Raw genomic sequence first — 19,158 nt, 5'->3', positions numbered from 1 at the left:
TGAAAACAAGTTTGAATTTCTAAATTTGGCGTCAGTTTCCTAGCATCTGATCCAAAGAACTTACTCACGCTCCCCCGGCTCCTGTTGTTAAACAGTTGCATCTTAATTCATTTTGTCTTAATTTCGTTATCTTCTGTTGACAATACTTTCCTAAATGTCCTCTTCTTCATCTTCTTCAGCAATACATCTCAACTTAAGTAAATTAGTCACTGCACACAACATGAAGAAAGCCGAGTGGTGGTATGAATGAAAACTCTGCGTCCAGATGGCACCTGCTGTTACTGCTCCCTTGGCAGGGGAGACCTCAGGCTTGAGGTCCATCCAGTCCTGCCCGTTTTACAAGAATGCCAGCGGGAATCCCCTGGAGATAAGACAGAGCCGGGGCTCAATTTTTAGAGGAGTTACAATGCCTAAATATTTTTTGCAAAGTGCATGGGCAGGTAAACTAGGGAGCTGTAGGGAGGAACTTGTGGCAGTAAAGATGATCTTAAGATGCCAGAATAACCCAAGGTACGATTTTGACATTTTCAGTGGGGGAAGTATTAGATTCACAGTACTATTTATGTAGCAGCTTTTGGGTAATTATGTTTTATAACCCTGTATGCATTTACAAGATAGAAGGCTTAAGACTAGATTTTGCATCAAAGTCACAGAGAATTAGGCTTTTTTGAAAACCTGTGAAAATATCTTCAAACGTCCTTCATCATTTTGAACTGCCTTAGTTCCATTAAAACTTGGCCCTAATGTAGAGTGCAGTTATGGCACGATATAAATAATAAATATAAATCATTCAAATGATACTCTACCTATGAGAAATCTTGAATTCCTTGAACTCTTGCATTCTTGAATGCCTTGCCTTTTAGGCAGCTTTCGTGACCATCAGCACTGGGCTTGCAAGGCAATTTCAATTCCTAATCTGCAAATTGTTCTGTGTCCTGTTGGGTTTATTTGAAAGTCTGCCTTGTGGGTGATGGTGGTATTGGAAACAGGAGATTATGACTTCTTAATGCAATTACACTGGAGCTGAAGCAGAGCCACGAAGGAGGATGAACTTTTATTCAAACATCTGTCAGCCGTGACATAGACCAGGAGAGATAAAATGAAGATTGAATTATTTTGCTCTCTGATGTTATGTTACCACTGCAATCTTGAATTGCATTGGAAAATTAATCTGGACAACAATGCATCACAGGGTGATGAAGATACAACTCTCTTCCCTTATGTCACCCCATGATTGAATTTAGGAAATAGAGGAAAGAGCTTTGCATTTCAAGATTTTCTGTCACAAGGGCATCACATTTCACCTGTTCTTTTTTTTTTCAGTGTACTGTGATGTTGTCTTCTACCGTTTTCTTTTTTATAATCCCAAACATTCATCCATAAACATGGTGTATTTGTAATTCCAAAATATTTCTGAGCATTAGTATACAGTGACCTCTAGGGTGTTGTGGTTTCATTTATGTTAAAAATGTTCAGTAAACCAAAACCAATTGCATGTTTAATTCTGGGAGCAGTTAATGACAGTATTCTTCAGATCAAGTGTATCTCTGTGTACTTCCAGAACAGTCAGCGGTAGGATGAATTTCTGGACTGAACATTCCAGTGTAAATCCAAGCCCTTCACTTTACACCCAGTTTGTGCTGGTTTAGCTGTGGATTTACTTTGCACTTCCAGGCAGTTTGTGCTGGGTTAACAATGAAACCCCGTATGCCTATACTGAAAGAAGAGGTAATCCTTTTTGCCTTTGTTAGGTAAATTTTTAAATTTTTTACGTAGAAAGAAAGAAGACTTGAGTGCCTCACCAGAAATGTCTGACTTTCCTTCTGTGATACTCACTAGTGGTGAGCAATGGAGGATTCCACACAAAGGTAAACTGATATCAAAGAAATTCAGGTATCGATAGTAAAAAAACCTTTTATAACAAAGCCTTCATTCAGACAACTGGCTGGCAGCTTCATTATTGGCCGGCCAAGTCTGTATAAAGGATGGAGGAAGCAGAACAAATTAAGCCTGTTGTCTTACCCCCTAAGAAAAAAGGGTTGCTCATAAAGTTGCAGCCCCTTTTCTAGAAGGCAGCCAGCTCCAGCATCTCAGAGTGTTGATCTGGTATATCAGTTTCATATTGCTTATTTACACTCAGTCTAAATAATCATTTGAAGTGGAAGTTAAAAGATGCTTTATGAGCTTGATCTTTCTGCTAACCTGTGGCTGATAGTCTTTTACTCCCATGAGCGGTGGTTGTAAGTGGCTCCTGAGTATGCCTCCTTGCTTTTTTATGCTGACTTCTCAGAAACATGTATTCCCCAGATTTGGAGGTGTTTCACTCTTTAAGGATAATGTATTCCATTGTTTAAAACACTGCTGTGGAAAGAGAGTCTTTAGCTCAATAGGCTGTCTCCTTTCATGCCAGATGTCTCTCTCAGGCCAGTTTTTTCTTCACTAGGGCAAGAGACAAGCTGATTTGCCATTGATTTACCTTTCTGAGGATGTTCTGGTGTCTTACAAGCGAAGGCATGGTGCCTCCATCCTTTGGGACCAGAGGCCTGAGCGTGGTCCCTCACTCATCTTTAGCAAGAATTTCTGTGACCTGCCCCAACGTGAAGTGGTCCTTCCATTGCAACTCAGGCTGCTGGAGTATAAAGTTAGTCCAGGAAGAGAAGATCCTTGTTGCTTGGGGCCCAGGGGAAGCGGGGCTTGTCTCTGCCCCTGCAGGGCATTGATCGAGTCATTTAAACCAGAGAGGTGACATGAAACCACTTTGCAAGGTAGAAGCGGAAGAATGGGCTGTGCTGTTTCAGACCCAGGTCGGCCTCTTTTTGACAGTGATTGGTAAAGTAAATAATCGTGTGAAGACTGTATGTAACTCATATAAACCAAATAAAAGTTGCCTGGCACCATAATGATGGTGTTTATTAACAAAGAGTATTTGGTTTTTTGCACCTAAATGTTGCTTTTTAAACATAGTTGGGTTTGAGAACTGAGCGTATACAAATTAAGCAAAGCTTCCTGTGCCAGCTGGATGAGCAAGAACTGTTTCATACTTTCTATTAGTAGACCCTGGTTTTAGTTACTTGTATGTTTTCCTAACTTAAGGCATTTGCCTTGAAATTTTCTGTGCCTTACCTACTTCTGAGGAAAACAAGAAGTAAAAAGTCAGTGATAAAAAATTGTCCCACTGCTCCGATGAGCTCCTTGCCTTCAAGCAAGTTCTTGAAACTGGAGAAGAGCACGTGCAAGGGAGATTACACGGATAGGGAAGTGTCTTATCTTTCCTTCTGCAGCCCTGCCCACACTGAGTGAAGTTACAGCCTTGTGTTCAGTAGATGCTTTTCTGAGCTCAGTATCAATATCCTGTACAGGATATTCTTTGCAGAGGTCAAGAGCAGAAAGCACCCTGGCACTTCAGGGTGCCGGGAACATCCCATGCCCAGAGGAGGAATGAAATTTGGGCAGGGAACTGCAGAAAGATATGATCTTGTGGCTAAAGTTGTCAAATGCTGTCTTGTAGAACGAGATTTTATCCACCTCTCTTCCCTGCACTGCCTGAAGGTTGCAGAGCAAATGACTTAAATCACTTCTGACAGGCCATGTCACTTAGTGTACCATGGGTTTTGTTAGTCTAACCTGAGAAACTTGTGTTCGGATTGGCAAAAGGACTTAGTATTCACAATTTTAATCAAAAGGAATTGTACTTTGAATATAGCAGAATGCTACGAATCCTAAATAGTCTGAAAATCAAGCTTTGAATGTCTTAAATTACGCACTTAAAATCGATGGTCATTTCTGATTATTTTTAATCGTTGTGTTTTATTGTGCACTGCTTCACCAAGATGCCAGCTTATGTTAAATAAGTCTTTCACCCCTGTAATGATGTATTATAAAAAGAGACTAAAAGAGTATTAAGTTATGCAGAGTGCTATAAAAGGTGTGCACTAACTGCCATCTGAATATGTATGTAATTCATATTTAATTCCATTTTCCTTCATTGAGATTAAAAAAACACACGGATGCTAAGAACCCTGTTGTATTAGTGAAACATCCATGTACACAGAGAGGTTTTCTATGCCATGTGCTTCTAATGTAGCAGTTATTTCCTGAAGACATCACTGAATATGGAACAGTTAACTAAAATTTAAGTAGATACTACTTCACTTAACAAAATGTGCACTAATGAACATGTCCTATCTTTCAGGAAGTTGCACAGCAGTGAATCAATACCTTAACCAAGAAAAAATATGTTTTATATAAATAATCACTCAGCTTCCCCTGATAAATAAATGAGCTTCTCTTTTTTTTATTGAAGAAGAAGAGTACGACGAGCCTCCACAGTGCAAGGCAGGACAAGATATTGTGCTGCAGTCACCTGTCGACTGGGTGCTTTTGGATGGCCGAGAAAGCTCAGATGACCGTGGAATTGTGCAGTACGAGTGGACACTGCTGCAAGGTGACTCATCGGTTGAAATGAAGGTACACATGGAACCTTGCACATAGCCGGTCATTCACAGATTGTTGCGTTCATTATAGCACAGTTTTAACCGTAGAGCTAAAAATATTAAATGTATTTAAATGGATATGGCTACGCGGTGCCAAAATTAGGATGACTGTACAACTTGAGCATTTATTTCATAGAACCATAGAGCAGCCCAGGTTGGAAGGGATCTTGAAAGATCATCTGGTCCAACCTTTTGTGGGTCAGGGAGCCTAGATGAGATTATCTAGTGCCCTGTCCAGTCACATTTTGAATACCTTGGGTGATGGGGTCTCTACCATGTCCCTGGGGAGGTTGTTCCAGAGATTATTTCTAGTGTTTTATACAGTTCATCTGTATCTGTATCCAGGATGGCATGAGTAGCAAACAAGTAGATGCTAATACTCTACTGTATTTCAGCTCTGCTCTCTTTCGCCATTGTTTGTGCTCGCTGCACTTGGTTTTTGGCTTCTGTGATCCAGGTTAGAGACACCTTAGTAATTCAATTACTAAAAATAATAAGATATTTCACCAACAGTGTTCTGTCAATGCCTATGGAGAATCTGCAAAGAAATAAGGTCATGTAGACATTATAAGATATCTTGAGATACTGTTTTATTGCATCTGTACAAGTTCTGTGCATCTGTGCAATTTGGTTTCAACTTAAAATTAACCATCAAGAGAGGGATTTTCCATCCAACCCTTCTTTATGCATGCTGTAGGAGCAGCAGAAAAGGAAATGAAAAATGTCTCAAACCCATAGAGTCTACTCATAGTCTGTTCACAGCCCACAATATTCAGGGCTCAGCAGGGACTCCACCTAGAGCAGGAGGGACGTGTTAAAGGGGAGAGGATGTGGACCGTAGACCTTGCTGTTGCTGAAATGCTGCCGATGCATAGGAAGAGTATAAACAGGACAGCATGAGCAATGGGGGCAGTCCAAAACCCAAGAGGTCATGTTTACCTGTGCCACCATGAGCAGTACCTGACAGTTGCTGCTTACATCTGCTCAGCTCAGTAACATCAAAGACAAGTTGGACAAACTACCAATATCAGCAAAGTTACTCAAGATTTGTAATGATGGAGCAAACCAGAGTTTTGCCTAATGTAAAGAGCTAGCTAAATGCATTGAAACCTAAAATTGTCATCCATGGAAAAACTCAATGGAGCAATTGGTTATTCCTTAGTCTTCTGGAGGGCAGTGGTAGGTAACATGTAGGTGATTGAAAATCACCATGTCATGGTTAGGGAACATGCTGCTGGATGAACCCTAAGAAGACAGTTGGGTTTCACTGGTGAATATTACTGAAATTTATGCACAAGTAATTTTTTATAACCATACTCCTTGCAGAAAACACAGCAGGGGGATTATTAGTTAAGCCAGTGCTACGTACTTTTGCGAGTTTTGTCTTCTACTAAGATCCCTATCTGTGGAAGGGAGACTACAGTCAGCCAGTTCTGAATTACTTGAGGCTGTACTGCCATTTGAAACTATGTCAAAGACCACTGTGAGTTTGTTTATCTTCATTTATTACTTTTTTGGCTTGAAAAGTAAAATGTCAAAAGGCTTTCATAAGGAGTGCAAACAGCATAATACATAGAAAAGACCGGAATGAAGCTTTGAGAATAGTTTCTAGACACCATCTGCATAAAATGAACATTTTATTATCAAGAGTTGTTAATCTGACCCTTTGCAGAATTATTTTCTGTAAATAGCAATCAAATACTCTTTAAATATATCTGTTGTAGTAATATATCTAGAGTAACACAAAAATCAGAAGTTAATTAAAAAAATTAAAGTTCATGGTTTTACTTTTAGTCTGAGTGACTCCATAAAATAGAGAACAGTCTTAAATTTATTTAAACCTGCAAAATTAACATTAATCTTGGTGATTTCTTTATATTTGATAAATTAAAACAATCTTGATACAGGTTTATGTTTAGATAGATAGTTTTCCATTGTGTTCAGATGGGCAGGGTTTTCTCTCACAGGTATGTACCCTGATGATGATCCATGATAATTTAATTTTTAGAGTTGAATTAATAATTGTGATTATTCATACAATCTTCAGTTGCTATCTTTAGTGCTTTAGTTGCTATCCTGAAGTTACTGGATTTCATGTCATCTATTCTTAGAAAACTATATATGAATCTATAGCTACAAGGGAGAATGGGGCTGTGTTTACAGAAGATAAAAGGCAGCTGTTGCACTGCGCTTATGTACCAAAGAATAAATAGAAGGCTCAGGAGGGGGAACGACTGCTATAAAGAGATCTTATCGTGTTGTAGAAGAAAGCCAGTGGAAATTTTTTTCTATTGTGACTGATTATCGCTTCTTAGATAATTTGCTTTTCAGATTGCTACCCACATGCTGTAGCTGTGCAGCTCTGTGACACTTGTGGGCAATTCCTGGGCTTTTTGAATGCTGATTATTTGGAAATTTACTGTCTAGTTTGAGCCAAAGTTTGTAAGAAAGCAAGTACAGTTGGGCATTCTTCAGGGCAGGACGGAGATAAAAAGGAAAGCACAGAGGTCGCCAGAAGGAGTGGCGGCATATTCAGAAGTCAGTGGTGTTTCTCTGGCTCTGCACTGAGAAGACAGTTGGACTCCACGGCTCATGAGTTTTAAATACCGAATTTGCTCTCCCAGCAGTCATGGTGAACAGCAGCAGGTGGTTTTTACAGCATATTTATTTCTGTGATACAATAAAGAATAATATTCTAAAGAGTCATATACTCCATCAGGAGGTAATCAACAGCAAAATCAGATAACTGAGTGCATTCGGATAATTAGAAAAGGAAAGAAATTTCAGTTAGGAAATTCACTTACCAGATGAGAAAAATGAATTTATCAATACACCCTGCTATAAAGCTAGGTCTAGGATTCTATTATTATATTTATCGAAAATTCCTGTTTTCTTTGAGGCACGAAAACCAACTTTAAATAAGCAAAACCAAAGGTCTTCATTGAATTTCAGTTTTAATATTAAAGATAGCCACAGTGGCTTTTAATGTACCTTTCAGGTACTTATAAAGATAGCCCTGTATGCTTCATTTGTAAAAAAACACTACATGTCCAATAAACCTGCAGAGCTTCTGTAGTTACTGAAGCATGTGTTACTGCATTCTCAGACAGTTGAAGTTATTTATGACTAGTAATTGTCACAAGGCTAGAAAAAGTTCAGCATTTGATACAAATACCATACTCATTTTATAAAAACTTATTTCTAAATGACCGTTGTACTAGTAATACCAGTTTGGCACCTGTTTTAAATTATCATAAAATAAGTTATTTTGCTTTTTTTAAAATGATCTAATCAAATTTAAACTGTTCTTATCTCTCTCTCTCTCACACATGACTTTCTGAAACCTAATGTTTAGGTCACTCACTATAAATGAACTTATTTGCAGTTCAGAGCGAGGCATGGAAATTCAGCATGGGGCATGGAAAAATTCAGTCTGGCAATTTGTAAAAGTTGCAAGTGACTACATTAAATGTCATACTGGACAGAGGTGGGCAGTCTTATTAACAAAGCAGTACTATCAGTCACCTTATCAAAAATCAACGTATAGCAAAAGTAACTTCTGTGAATACATGTATATTGTCTAAAGACTAACTCAATAGAGAGCAAAATATTTTACTGCCTACCCTCTAAAATTACATTTCTAACTACTGAAAAATTGAGTTAAATTTATGGTTCCGTTTATTCTCCAGTGCTAAGATCCACAGCTCTGGGTAATTGAGTGTACCGTGAAAAACAGTACATAAATATCAAGCATGTTTATTTTTACAAATGGATGCAAAAAAAAGACCAAAACATTACAGGTTGATACACATACAGCCGGATTGGGCTGGCTAGACCTAAGAGAAGTATTTAACATGCATGAAAAGCATCGTACAGAAATGAGCTCCCTATTCCTAGAAGTTTATGGACGGATCCTTTATACCATTTTTTTTTCACTGTGTTTCTTTAATCAGGTACCACAGCCAGGAACACTGAAACTCTCTCATGTCCAGGAAGGCGGGTATATTTTCCAGCTAACTGTGACAGACACTGCAGGTCAGCAGTGCTCTGACAACATCTCTGTGACCGTTCTGCCCATGGTTCATTCCGCAGTAGGTGAGAAAATGGCTGGAGCTGTTGCCTGTGTGACACCCGGGGGATGGTATTCAGAGCAAGGGTCTTGATGGAGGCAGAAATCTTACTCTCCATTTCTAGTGTATTATTTTGCCCTTATTCATTACATAATGACATCTCTTTCAGTTTTGGATTGCTGTTTCAAACTGAGGAAGCAAGCAAGCATGTATGTTAGAGCAATAATACTTTCAAGCATTTAAATGTTCAGCCTTGTGTTGCTAATAAGCATGCAGGGTTGGAAAAATGAAATACTGCCGTGTGTATCAGGCACATCGTAACAGTTCATTGTATAGTCAGACGGTGCATGGAACGTGACAAGGATTGTGCTAAAAGCGGTTAATAGTAGGTGTGACAAACAAACTAATAATAATATTGGCCTGTCTCTGTAGTCTAAAAGATGGGATGGTTTCTTGTTTTCATGCATTTAAGCTTTTCTCTGTAATGGTTGTTATCGAAGCAATGTGTGTAATGGTTGTTATTGTTAGTGGGGAAACTGAAACTGGAATTGACCCATCATTTTAAAACTCTGAGCTCGAGAAACATGTAAAAAGCATAAAGGGTAGAAGGTAAGTTAGATTTCAGTGGCTATCAATTCTGCACTCTTCAATGCAATAACTTCTAATTACATTGTAATTAGCAAGTTGCTAATAGAGATCTGCTGCTCTGGCACAAAGTAAAGGTTAAACTGGCATCATGACTATGTTCAGCTGAACCAGTAAAAACTTTGCTCTGCACCAGTGCAATATCTCTACGTGAGAGGGTAGTCTCAGTGGCAATAAATTAATATTACAAAAAACACTTTATGAGTCTGTTTAATAATGCCTGTATTCCAGTAATGGATGATACAGTTGTATTCGTTAATGTTTAGCTAAAGCAGCCAGAGAGGTTTGGTGATTTATTTATTTGCCGCTGTGGGTATCTGTGGTATTTTTTGGGTGGAGCATGTAGAGGATTTGCTGCCTTTTTATTTCTTCTAATTCCCCAAGTCCGTTTGCAATTCAAGTGCTACTGCTATAGTTAAACCAGTCCACAGTGCCTTAATGCATGCAAGACCGGTGCTATTATTAGTGCTGAAGTTTAGGAGATGCATTTTCTAAGTATGGTTTTAAGGGTTTTAAACAGGTGCCTGCGTGCCTGCCATACTTTCCTTAGTATTGCGCAGCTTTTTGGTACATAGCAGGAAAACAACCAAAGGCTGTGACTTCCTTATGCAAATTGATTTGCTGTTACAGCATTAACCAAACACTGAATTTGATAGTGCTTTACAAAGTAATGAACTACGCCGCTGCTGGAAAGTCAAAAGCACGGATATGAACACTTCATAATTACAAGGTCAGAGTGGGTTTCAGGAAAGCTTTGAGTATGCAAAATGAAATGTCCAGGGACACTCTCCATTTCCAGGGGAATCTAAATACTAAAGCAGGGAGCAATCAGTTCTTTCTGGTGAAGGTCACTTGTGAGACCTTGTGCTTGGTCCTGTTCTGGCATGTGCTGTATTGGATTTACATTGCTGATGTAAATAAATGACAAGCATTCTTTTAGTATTTTAAATAGGTTGCAGAAAACATGCCATAAAAGATCCCATATAGTCCATATGCGTGCATGTAAAATAACATAGTGTCAGAAATCCAGAATGTGTATATAGTAGGAATTATGTGTGGAGAGATGCAGTTACAGCCATAGAGATTTCATTTATTTATTTCCAGGACTGTCCTGGGTCTTTTAAGCCTGGAAAGATCTCCTCTCAGCTTACGCCAGCAGAGTTTAAAGTGCTGTAGGGGTGCTGCACAAGGTGTAAGGTGCAACAGCCTCCAGGCTGAGTATTCCCGTAGTAAAGAGGTTGCCAGAATAGTGATGAGGGTGCCAGGAACAGCTATTAGCTATATTAGCTTCTGTGTCAATATAGCATCTTATAGCTGAGCCTGGCCTTTCTTGAACTTTCTGCCTTGTTCGTGGGCCTTCTTGACATAGCGTGGTTTTGCTTTTTCCTTGGTGCTGCAGGTTTTAGTCATTGACTCAGTATTTACTGCTTGGATTTCTCTTTCGGTAATTTGGGAATTGTTTCTCAACAGCCTGTGTTGGGGTTTGCTCTCGCTACCAGTTTATCTGCGATGATGGCTGCTGCATTGACATCACATTTGCTTGCGATGGTGTGAGACAGTGCCCTGATGGATCAGATGAAACTTTCTGCCAGAACTGTAAGTTTACTGGGCCAGTGTAGATTGTGTAGATTGTGAAAGTAACCGCAGCCTGAATGACCAAAGGGGAATGACGCCCCTTCTGTGGCCTCTCTCCCCGTAAGCAAGCAGCTTGCGCCCACCGTAGAGCCTTTCATTGGCAATAGCACGTGGGACGGTTTAATGTCCGCATACAGCAGATGCTCAGAAACTCCCTTTTCTTCAAAGCGTATCAAAACTGTCCAAGGTCCCCAAATGGAAGATTTTGTGTTAGAGTTCTCAACATTTACCAGTTCTTTACTTGCATGATGATTCTGGAAACAAGGACCCTGGTCTTGATCTGAAAGGGTGTCTTAGAGGTATGCTTCAAAGTGCAGTTACACACCTTGCAAGAATCTGAAACACTGGAAATGTGAGTACGTAGGGGAACCAGTTGATTCACCATCGCTCTGTTTGCTTTTATTAGTCATCCTCAATATGTGCCCATGCTCAGCTAAGTGAATGAAAATCACCAGCGGGTGAATTGGCATGATGGCTAACCACTCTTCCATTGATATTTCAGTTGCTGGATTTCACTTGAGCGTTCATGTATATACTCTTGCTTAAGAAGTGACAGCGGGCAATTGTTAACTTGCTATGTATCTGGAACTCACATTTCATCATATGTCTGAACCTGATGAACTTGTTTAGCCTGCCTCAAGGCCCATATCGCAGGGTCTTCCATCAGAACACTCCCATTCCTTTCAATTCTATATAAAAATTATGATTTTTGTTTCTGTTAACACAGTCAGCCCGGGCCGGAAGACAGTGACTCACGCAGCTCTTGGCACTACCCAGCAAAGGACTGTAGCACTGACAGAAAACACAGATGAAAACTTCTCTGCAGAGAACACTCTGAAAGCCACTGCCAGGAATCAACCACTTCTTTCAGTGGATGCAGACATGTCTAACCAATCGCTTTCTCAGGGACCAAAGAAACAAATCAGTGGATTTGTGCCAGGTAAGAATTGAAATTAGCCAGTTTCAATAAATCTTTCTCTCTCAAAGAGGAAAATGTCTTGCAGCTTAAATTTGATGAAATTGTCTTTTGGCGCCTGGCTAAGAGTAAAAATTTGCAAATGTACAAAATGCAAAAGAAGCTTGTAATAATTAAGTTACAGCTAGGTATTGCTTTATAAAGTGAAGTCTGGTTCTTACCAGGTGCAAAAAGAAAGTTAAAATGTAGAAATGCTAGGAGAAGAATTCTGTCTTAAGGAAGAAAACATACAGTGAGCTAAATACAAATTCTGCCGCAGATTCAGTTGTGTAAGCTGATGTATAAGGCTCTTCAAATCTGTAGGGGCATACCTTCAGGAGGACATAACGAAGCACTGTTAAATTTGCGTGAAAGTAATTGCATCTCTCCTGGTGCTAATAGATGACTTTTTTTTCCCACCTGAAGTAATATCTTGAATTATTATGGGCACTTTTTTTCTGAAGCGTGTCTCCAGGGCAGGAGAAATCTTTTATCACTATAGAGAAGGCTCAGTCTTTGGTAACAAGGAACCCAGGTCCCCAGTAGTATTCTCCGTAGTGGCTGCAAGCCTGTTGTGAGTCAGTGTGTAGTGATGTTACAGGCAGAGACACCACTCCTTGCCTTTGTAAAACTCCAGAAGTTGCAATGAAACTGGTGTGTCTCTTAAGGTTCTTACTGGTAAATTAAAATGAACTGAAATGGCAAGTGAATGAAGGCAAAACTGTGTGCACAGAGCCTAAAATGAGTGTGAGACCTCCCACTTTCATTTCTTCAGAGTTCAGGCTGATACTTGCTACCCAAGATGCAGCTAATCATAAACAGCTTTATTTTCTCGTTACAACAGAGCAGTGCTCAGCGCCCTCTGCTGCTGACTCTTGTAAAGGGCACTTCCCTGGTCGGCCCTTTGATGTTTCTTCAGATGCTTGTCCTTCGTCTGTGGAGACCGCAAAGGGAGTGAAAACAACATTCTTCAATAATTTGACTGCCTTGGTGAATGTGTAGGAACTGATAGCAAAGTCCTCTCTCAAATGTTTCCCCCTTTTCTGGCAGTGTAGATGACTTCGGTGCTCCTTATTGGAATGACTTAAAATTCTGAAGTCTGCCCCAAACCCTTCTTGCTCGCATAGTCCTGAGTGACACCTGATATGGGGCCACCAAAACTAAACATCAAATTGCCAAAGGGCACTGCAGGCTCCAATGGAAAGTTAGCTGCTAAGTAGGTCTCAAAAATCAGTGGGCTTGTGAATCCAGAAGTAAAACCAGAATTGAGGTCACCAACTTCGGCAACCTATAATCAGAGGTTATAATTGGAAGTGCATGTAAAAGTGTGGCACTTTTGCATAGTCATTTTCTGTGTTTACCCATTGCACAGTGACTTACTTGCACCGTTTTTGCTCTCAAGGTAGCCTTTTACACAGCAGTAGACGATAAAAGAAAAGAAATATTACAAAACTAAAAAAATGTGATAGGACTTCAGTGATTAGTGTACTACCAGAAGCTGTTGTAATCTTTTTAATTTTAAACAGGCAGGATTTCCAGCTGACCACATCTGGTTTTAATTCTTGTGCTTTTAATATTGCTCTTTTGACAAGGCTCAGTCAGAATTTAATTTCAGTTAAATGATACTTAAGGATTTCCTTGTAGAACAGAAGGACCCAGTCCTTACTGACCCAGGAGCCCAATACTTTTAACCAAAAAAGCAGCAAACAGCTCAGAGAATTTTTAATTTGCCTATGGATCAGTTCCAAAGAGGATGCATGTGATGGGACATGAAGAGGTGCTGGGTTCCTGGGTCCAAAGTGCAACTGCTAAAATCTGCTCTGAATTCTTGTCTTCTAATACAGAGATATAAACTCCGTAAGAGTCACGTGCTGGACGTTAATGAGTCCGGGAGGTCCAGAGAGATTCAAGTCCTGCCCCACTGGCAAGCACCACAGTCTTTATGGAGTTGAGGAGACAGGCATCTAACCTATTCCTAAAAATCCACCCAGATCCATTAATTAGATTTCTCTCCATCACTGCCATCTCAAGGAGGTTACAGACCAAATCTAATAATTAGGTGCTACAAAAATGAGAGTCACAGAACCACTGGAGCAGCTCCATGAAGCCCGTCTGGAAAAGTGTTAGGGAGGGCAATAATTGCTAAATGCATTTCTGAGGAGAGGTAAACAGCACCGAATAGAAATCATACCAACCGCCTCAAAAGTTCAGCAGTTCCACTGGCAGAAATCCTGTTCTGGGATGGACTGTCTCCTGAGACAGCGCCGGACCCGCTGCTGGTGCCAAGGCAGAACCTGTGCCTCCAAGTCACACTGTAAAGGTCTTTGTTGGACCAAGACAATAATGTTGGCCTAGAGTTGACTTTGCAAGCATCCATTTGTAATTTACTATTATAAATAAATTTCAAAAACAAGCTTTAGTGACTTCAATGTCAACATGGTTGTCCTGGTTTCGGCTGGGATAGGGTTAAATTTCTTCCTAGTGCTCTCTACTTAAGATACACATTAAGCGGCCGCACAGGTTCCAGGTTTTCACTTGAGAGCACTTCATTCAGGGCTACATTTGTCTTAGTTCTTAGTTGGCATTTGCAGATCATCATGGAAATACAAGCCAGGAAGGAAAATAATGATGCTCTTAGATCCAGTGACTGCAAGGCAGAGCAAGAGGTGGTGTTAATATTAAGGGTAATTTACCTACTGGAGACGCACGTGGCACATTCTAGGTGGCTGCTAGACACAATGCTTGATACAGGAGCTTTCAGCTTTCAGCTGACTTTGAAAGAACAGAAGTTTTTCCCGCGAAGTTGCAGGACTGGGGAGTTGCTTTGTTTTCTTTTTTACATTTGTTTTTATTACAGTGGTGGTTACAGTACCAATAAAGACAGGTCCCTTCTACTTACCTCCCCATAAGCAGCTTTCATCTCTGAGAACCAATAAAGGGACCTCCTTGTCAAGGACCATCTTTTCTCCATTATAAAAGGAGCTGGGCTAAGCTATAATGTTTTGGGCGGTGGGATAGTTCCTCACAGCAGTTTTCTTTCTGCCTATGAGGGTAATACTAAGGGAAATTTGTCCCAGAATTCATTTTCTCCTAATAGTTTCTCTGTTCCCAATTTCCCTTAACCTGCCTTCTTTACTCCAGTAGCCCCTCATGTTTGGCTTTGACTTGATAGAAGCTTTTTAAGGATTTACGCTTAAGTATGAAAATGTGAAAATATGCGAGTCCAAGGTAAGGACTTTTAAAACTTCTACCTGACCTAGCAGGGGACCTATTCATGGTAAAGAGATAAAAAAACCCAAAACCAAACCAAAACAAAACCCCAAAAAAGTCATTCATTGTTGACAATGAGTGAATCTTTTTCTGCACGCCTGCCTTTCAAGTGGGATTCCTCTACAGAAGGCTGACTCCGGGGGAACACCAAGTCCAACTTAGAGATAACCTCCTCAGGCACTCAGGGCATGGAGTCTTCTGCAACAGACTCATGGTTTACTTTTTCCCAAGCTGAAAGGCCAAACATTTTCTTTCGTAGTTGGGAGCAGATGCAGGAAGAGGCTTTTGATGTCAATAAAGGAGTCCTTTTCCTTTGCACACATATCTCCATAGTGAAGTAACCCAGTCTGCATCTCCACCAAAGGCCAGCGCAGCATTTCTGCATGGCTGCCTCCGAAGTGCCCCAGCGTCCTTTTCCAGGGAAGCTCTCAAGCCCAGCTGCATATTCAGGCATTGCTGCACTTGTAAATGAATATAGCAAAAATACAGTTGCAGCACAGCACACTGGAGTGAGCAATGGGCTGGTTTCTAAGCAGCGGTAGCCAGTATAGCAAACACGGTCATGCAGATGAGTTGAATTCACAAGCAGCCTGAAGATTTGCACTCCCCAGCATAGCCAACTCAAGTGTATAAATCACCATAACAGCTTTGCATTCCCCTGGCACGGGGTCTCTGCCTCTCCCCAGGCTGCCCGCGCCAGCTGTTGTGCGGTACTGTTCAGGGCTGGGATTACAATGTTTGACTGAGTGCCCAGGCCTTAGTCATGTTTTTGCAGCAGAGGAATCAACAGCAGTAGCCATAACCTAGATCTCTAATTTAGAGTAACTGGAAAGGGCTATAAATTGCAATTTCCTAGGCACGGACTAGAAAATGAAGAGAAAGTGAAAACAAAACGAAACCCACATAACATGCTTTCTGTCAGGCTCCTAAACCTGTTTGGGGAAATCTCTCTTTGTTTTCTAGTTGATAACAGATAAGATGTTGAGCAGTACTGACTCTGATAGCCCCTCCAGTCCTATAAGAACAGCCACAAGTCTTAACAAAACCCTACAAGTTTTATTGAAAGGATTCTGTAATTCTTCTACCCTTCCAAAATTTTCCCGCTAAACTTCTCTCCAGATATATTTGCCAAATGTCTTTACAAGCAGTTGACTTAAATATTAGCTTCACTTAAATGGCAGGGAAACAAATGTATAGAACAGGCATTCAGATCTAGCCTTGTCATACAGGCTGGAGCAGCTCTAAGAAGAGTCAATGTCTTTTGGGTATTTCCAAAATAAAGACAAATACTCATTTAATTTCATTTAAGGAAGACAGAAGCAGAAAACAGCTGCTCGTTTTGGTCTCAATTACATTTAGGTTATTTTGCACAGCTCTGATACCATATGGGTACAGGATAGTTTACTCTTCAGAGTTCCTTATGTCCCCCTTACATGCCAGACAACTTAAAGAGGCCGGATGAGAAGGAGGGCTGCGGCTTGTTTCTAAGGCATTTCCTCGCAGGTGAAGTCAGTGTTTATGCACCCCTAGCCATAAAGGCAGGGCAATAAAGCTAGAGCCTGGGAGACTGCGCAGTGCCTTAGAGTGGGGACATTAGCACTAACCTCATGCCAGTATCGATGAAACATTTTAAGCTTTAATTAATGGTCGTGTGTATTTGCTGCTGCCACTGATAGGGTTCTGCAGTGCTTCGGAGCTGGTGGTGGTGGGCGGGAGTTAGCGTGGTGCATGTTCCAAGCTAATTGACTTAAACACTTCCTAAACACCCACCACTATACGTAATTCCAATTACAACGTTTCACATTCATATTTTACAGGCCTTGTAGCATAGTATGTTTCCACTGGCATTCACAGTTCTGAGGGCTGCCAGCAAATACATCACAGCACAAAGTGCCCTTCAATATTTATCAGTAAAAAACAAATATAGTCATTACATTTAAAAACATAGGCGTATTTCTGATTTTTGCGAGGGTGTATTGGTGGATTAAGCTGGCGTTCTTGCACGAAGTGTCCCCACCAAGCTATTGGTGTAGGGCTTCAGTGGGAGGGCAGGAGGAGGGAGTGCCAGCTGAGTTACTCTTTGCTCCTGTGAAGCAAAACTGCAGCCGCCTGCACTCCCAAGACGAACGCTTCTTAGCAGCAAACTATGCATTGTCTCTTCTTGTGTAGTTACAGTGCTCTGCTGTATCTTCTGTACTACACAAAGCTGAAGTGACTCCAAGTCATGTATTTTTATGTCTTCCAAGTATGTAAGTTCTGCATCTGTATGTGTCAGGTAACAGGCAAAATTAAGGCAATTTGTGTACCCAACCTATGCGTTTCCCAGTTTACAAGTTCCAAGGGTGGAGATTAACATAACTTGAAATAGCCTCATTTTCACCTACATATAACTGCTTTAGTAATGTTTTAGCTCAGATTGGTCTGTACCCCATTATGGAAGTTTGTAAAAGAGAATTTATATCCGTCTTTTTTTCAGTGGAAAATGACCCACTTGGGTTTGGTTGAGATGCATTGTGGTTTGCGATGCAAAATTGAATTTACATTTTATTCTTTCAAAAATTGAAGTTATACAATAGGAGTCATAAGTTCTTAAACTGTTTTTTTTAATTAAATTTAAGCGCTTTCACATTATTTAATTCTGGTGTCCTGTGGATAAGACTTCCTTAGTCACTGAACTGCAATATTCATCTATCTTGCTTGACTTTGTGCAGGTAACAGTTCCTCAGGGAAAAGAACAGATGGTAAAAATGGGAATGGCATAATTGCGCCAAAGAGAGATCAGCTTGGAGGTGGTCGTCCAGTCCCAGAAACAGGTAAGACCGACCATGTGAATTAATTTTGAATTATGTTAGTTTTTCAGTCAGGTGCTATAGATTCAGATAGTATAGTTAAGAATTGAATAATGTACTTCCATATTCTGAACTGTTCCTAACTTGTATGATTATACAGTTTAGTTTCTCAGCATGAGTTGCTCCAAATACTAGCACCTAAGTGATAGACTAGCTGTATTTTTAAAGAAAATATTCTTGTTTTCTCTACCAATTTCTCACTGTATCAAATAAAGCGCAATTTCTCTTAACCTTGTTGTAGGTGCTGTGTTACCCTTAGCCTTAGGCTTGGCCATCACTGCTTTACTGCTGCTTATGGTTGCTTGCAGACTGCGTTTAGTGAGACAGAAGCTTAAAAAAGCTCGACCCATTACATCTGAAGAGTCCGATTACCTCATCAATGGGATGTATCTCTAAAAATTGGATTTAGGTCAGTTGTTTTCTCCCCTTTCTCCTGTGTCCATGAACCTCTGCCTCTATAAAAGGACCAAAACCTTTAGTTAAGTTTCAAGTGTAGAAGAAGCCTACGAGATGAGGAACATGTTCTTCCCCTTCAGTGATAAAAAAGTGGGTAGATGCCTGTGCTCAGAAAATAAGAAGCGTTCAGGCTTCAGAGAGTAGCTCCAGTTGACTCTTGTGCAGAAGACACAGCAAGGTGGGGACACCCCAAACTGGATGCAGGGTGCCCTTGCCCTCCCCGCAGCAGTCAGGGTCCCGGCCACGGCAGAGTGTGCCCTCGGGCCCGGGCACCGGAGCAGCCAGGGCCCAGCAGCCCCGGCCGCGCTGGCCGAGGCACAGAGGGAAGCCTGCGCCACCCTGCTCTCCTCCGTGCTGCCACCGCTGTGCTCCGCTCTGGGGACCGGGACGTTCCAGACTAACGCATGTCCAGCAGAGACTGATTTGTGTACTTGCCACCTGATGCACTGGGATTTTTTTTTTTCATTAAAGAATTTGTCTTGCTTTGTTAATAAAAAGCAATCGCTATCTAAGCACCAGCTTTTGTAATGAAATTTGGGATTTAAGGAACAAAGCGTCTTTTTTTTATTCGTAGTTTAAACCTCTGTGCAGCTAACAGAGAGTCATGCTTACTAAATGCTAAAATGGAAAAACACAAGTCCTCAGCGGATGAATTTGGACTTGCCAGTGCTCGACAGCAGTCATGTGCGATCCCAGAGCTATGTCTCTCCCCAGAGCTCAGGGCTTGTTCAGCTTTTTCCACCCCTAGCTTGACACCCTCCATGGCGTGAGAGAGCAGCACGCAG

The 19,158-nt window shown here is 40.8% G+C and overlaps 1 protein-coding gene across 1 annotated transcript; it reads left to right on the top strand.

The window, feature by feature from the left end:
• Positions 1-265: 265 nt before the first annotated feature.
• On the top strand, positions 266-18,485 carry LRP11 (low density lipoprotein receptor-related protein 11). The gene is made up of 8 exons (XM_009585072.1): positions 266-510; positions 1,777-1,868; positions 4,283-4,467; positions 8,447-8,588; positions 10,679-10,804; positions 11,571-11,783; positions 17,780-17,881; positions 18,159-18,485. The coding sequence occupies exons 1-8, from the start codon at positions 266-268 to the stop codon at positions 18,311-18,313; spliced, it is 1,260 nt and encodes a 419-aa protein (XP_009583367.1). The 3' UTR covers positions 18,314-18,485.
• Positions 18,486-19,158: the final 673 nt, after the last annotated feature.

This window comes from Fulmarus glacialis, unplaced genomic scaffold (assembly GCF_000690835.1).
Source record: "Fulmarus glacialis isolate BGI_N327 unplaced genomic scaffold, ASM69083v1 scaffold17099, whole genome shotgun sequence".
Taxonomy (NCBI): Eukaryota; Metazoa; Chordata; class Aves; order Procellariiformes; family Procellariidae; genus Fulmarus; species Fulmarus glacialis.
The sequence above is the reverse complement of the archived record's forward strand: the minus strand, read 5'-3'. Positions and strand labels throughout refer to the sequence as shown.

What these genes read in the sequence shown, in the direction of transcription:
- LRP11 (XM_009585072.1), top strand. Translation starts at nt 266, where the DNA reads ATGGCACCTGCTGTTACTGCTCCCTTGGCAGGGGAGACCTCAGGCTTG. An exon ending in ACTCATCGGTTGAAATGAAG is followed by an intron (nt 4,468 to 8,446) that starts GTACACATGGAA and finishes TTCTTTAATCAG; the next exon opens with GTACCACAGCCAGGAACACT. An exon ending in TGAAACTTTCTGCCAGAACT is followed by an intron (nt 10,805 to 11,570) that starts GTAAGTTTACTG and finishes CTGTTAACACAG; the next exon opens with TCAGCCCGGGCCGGAAGACA.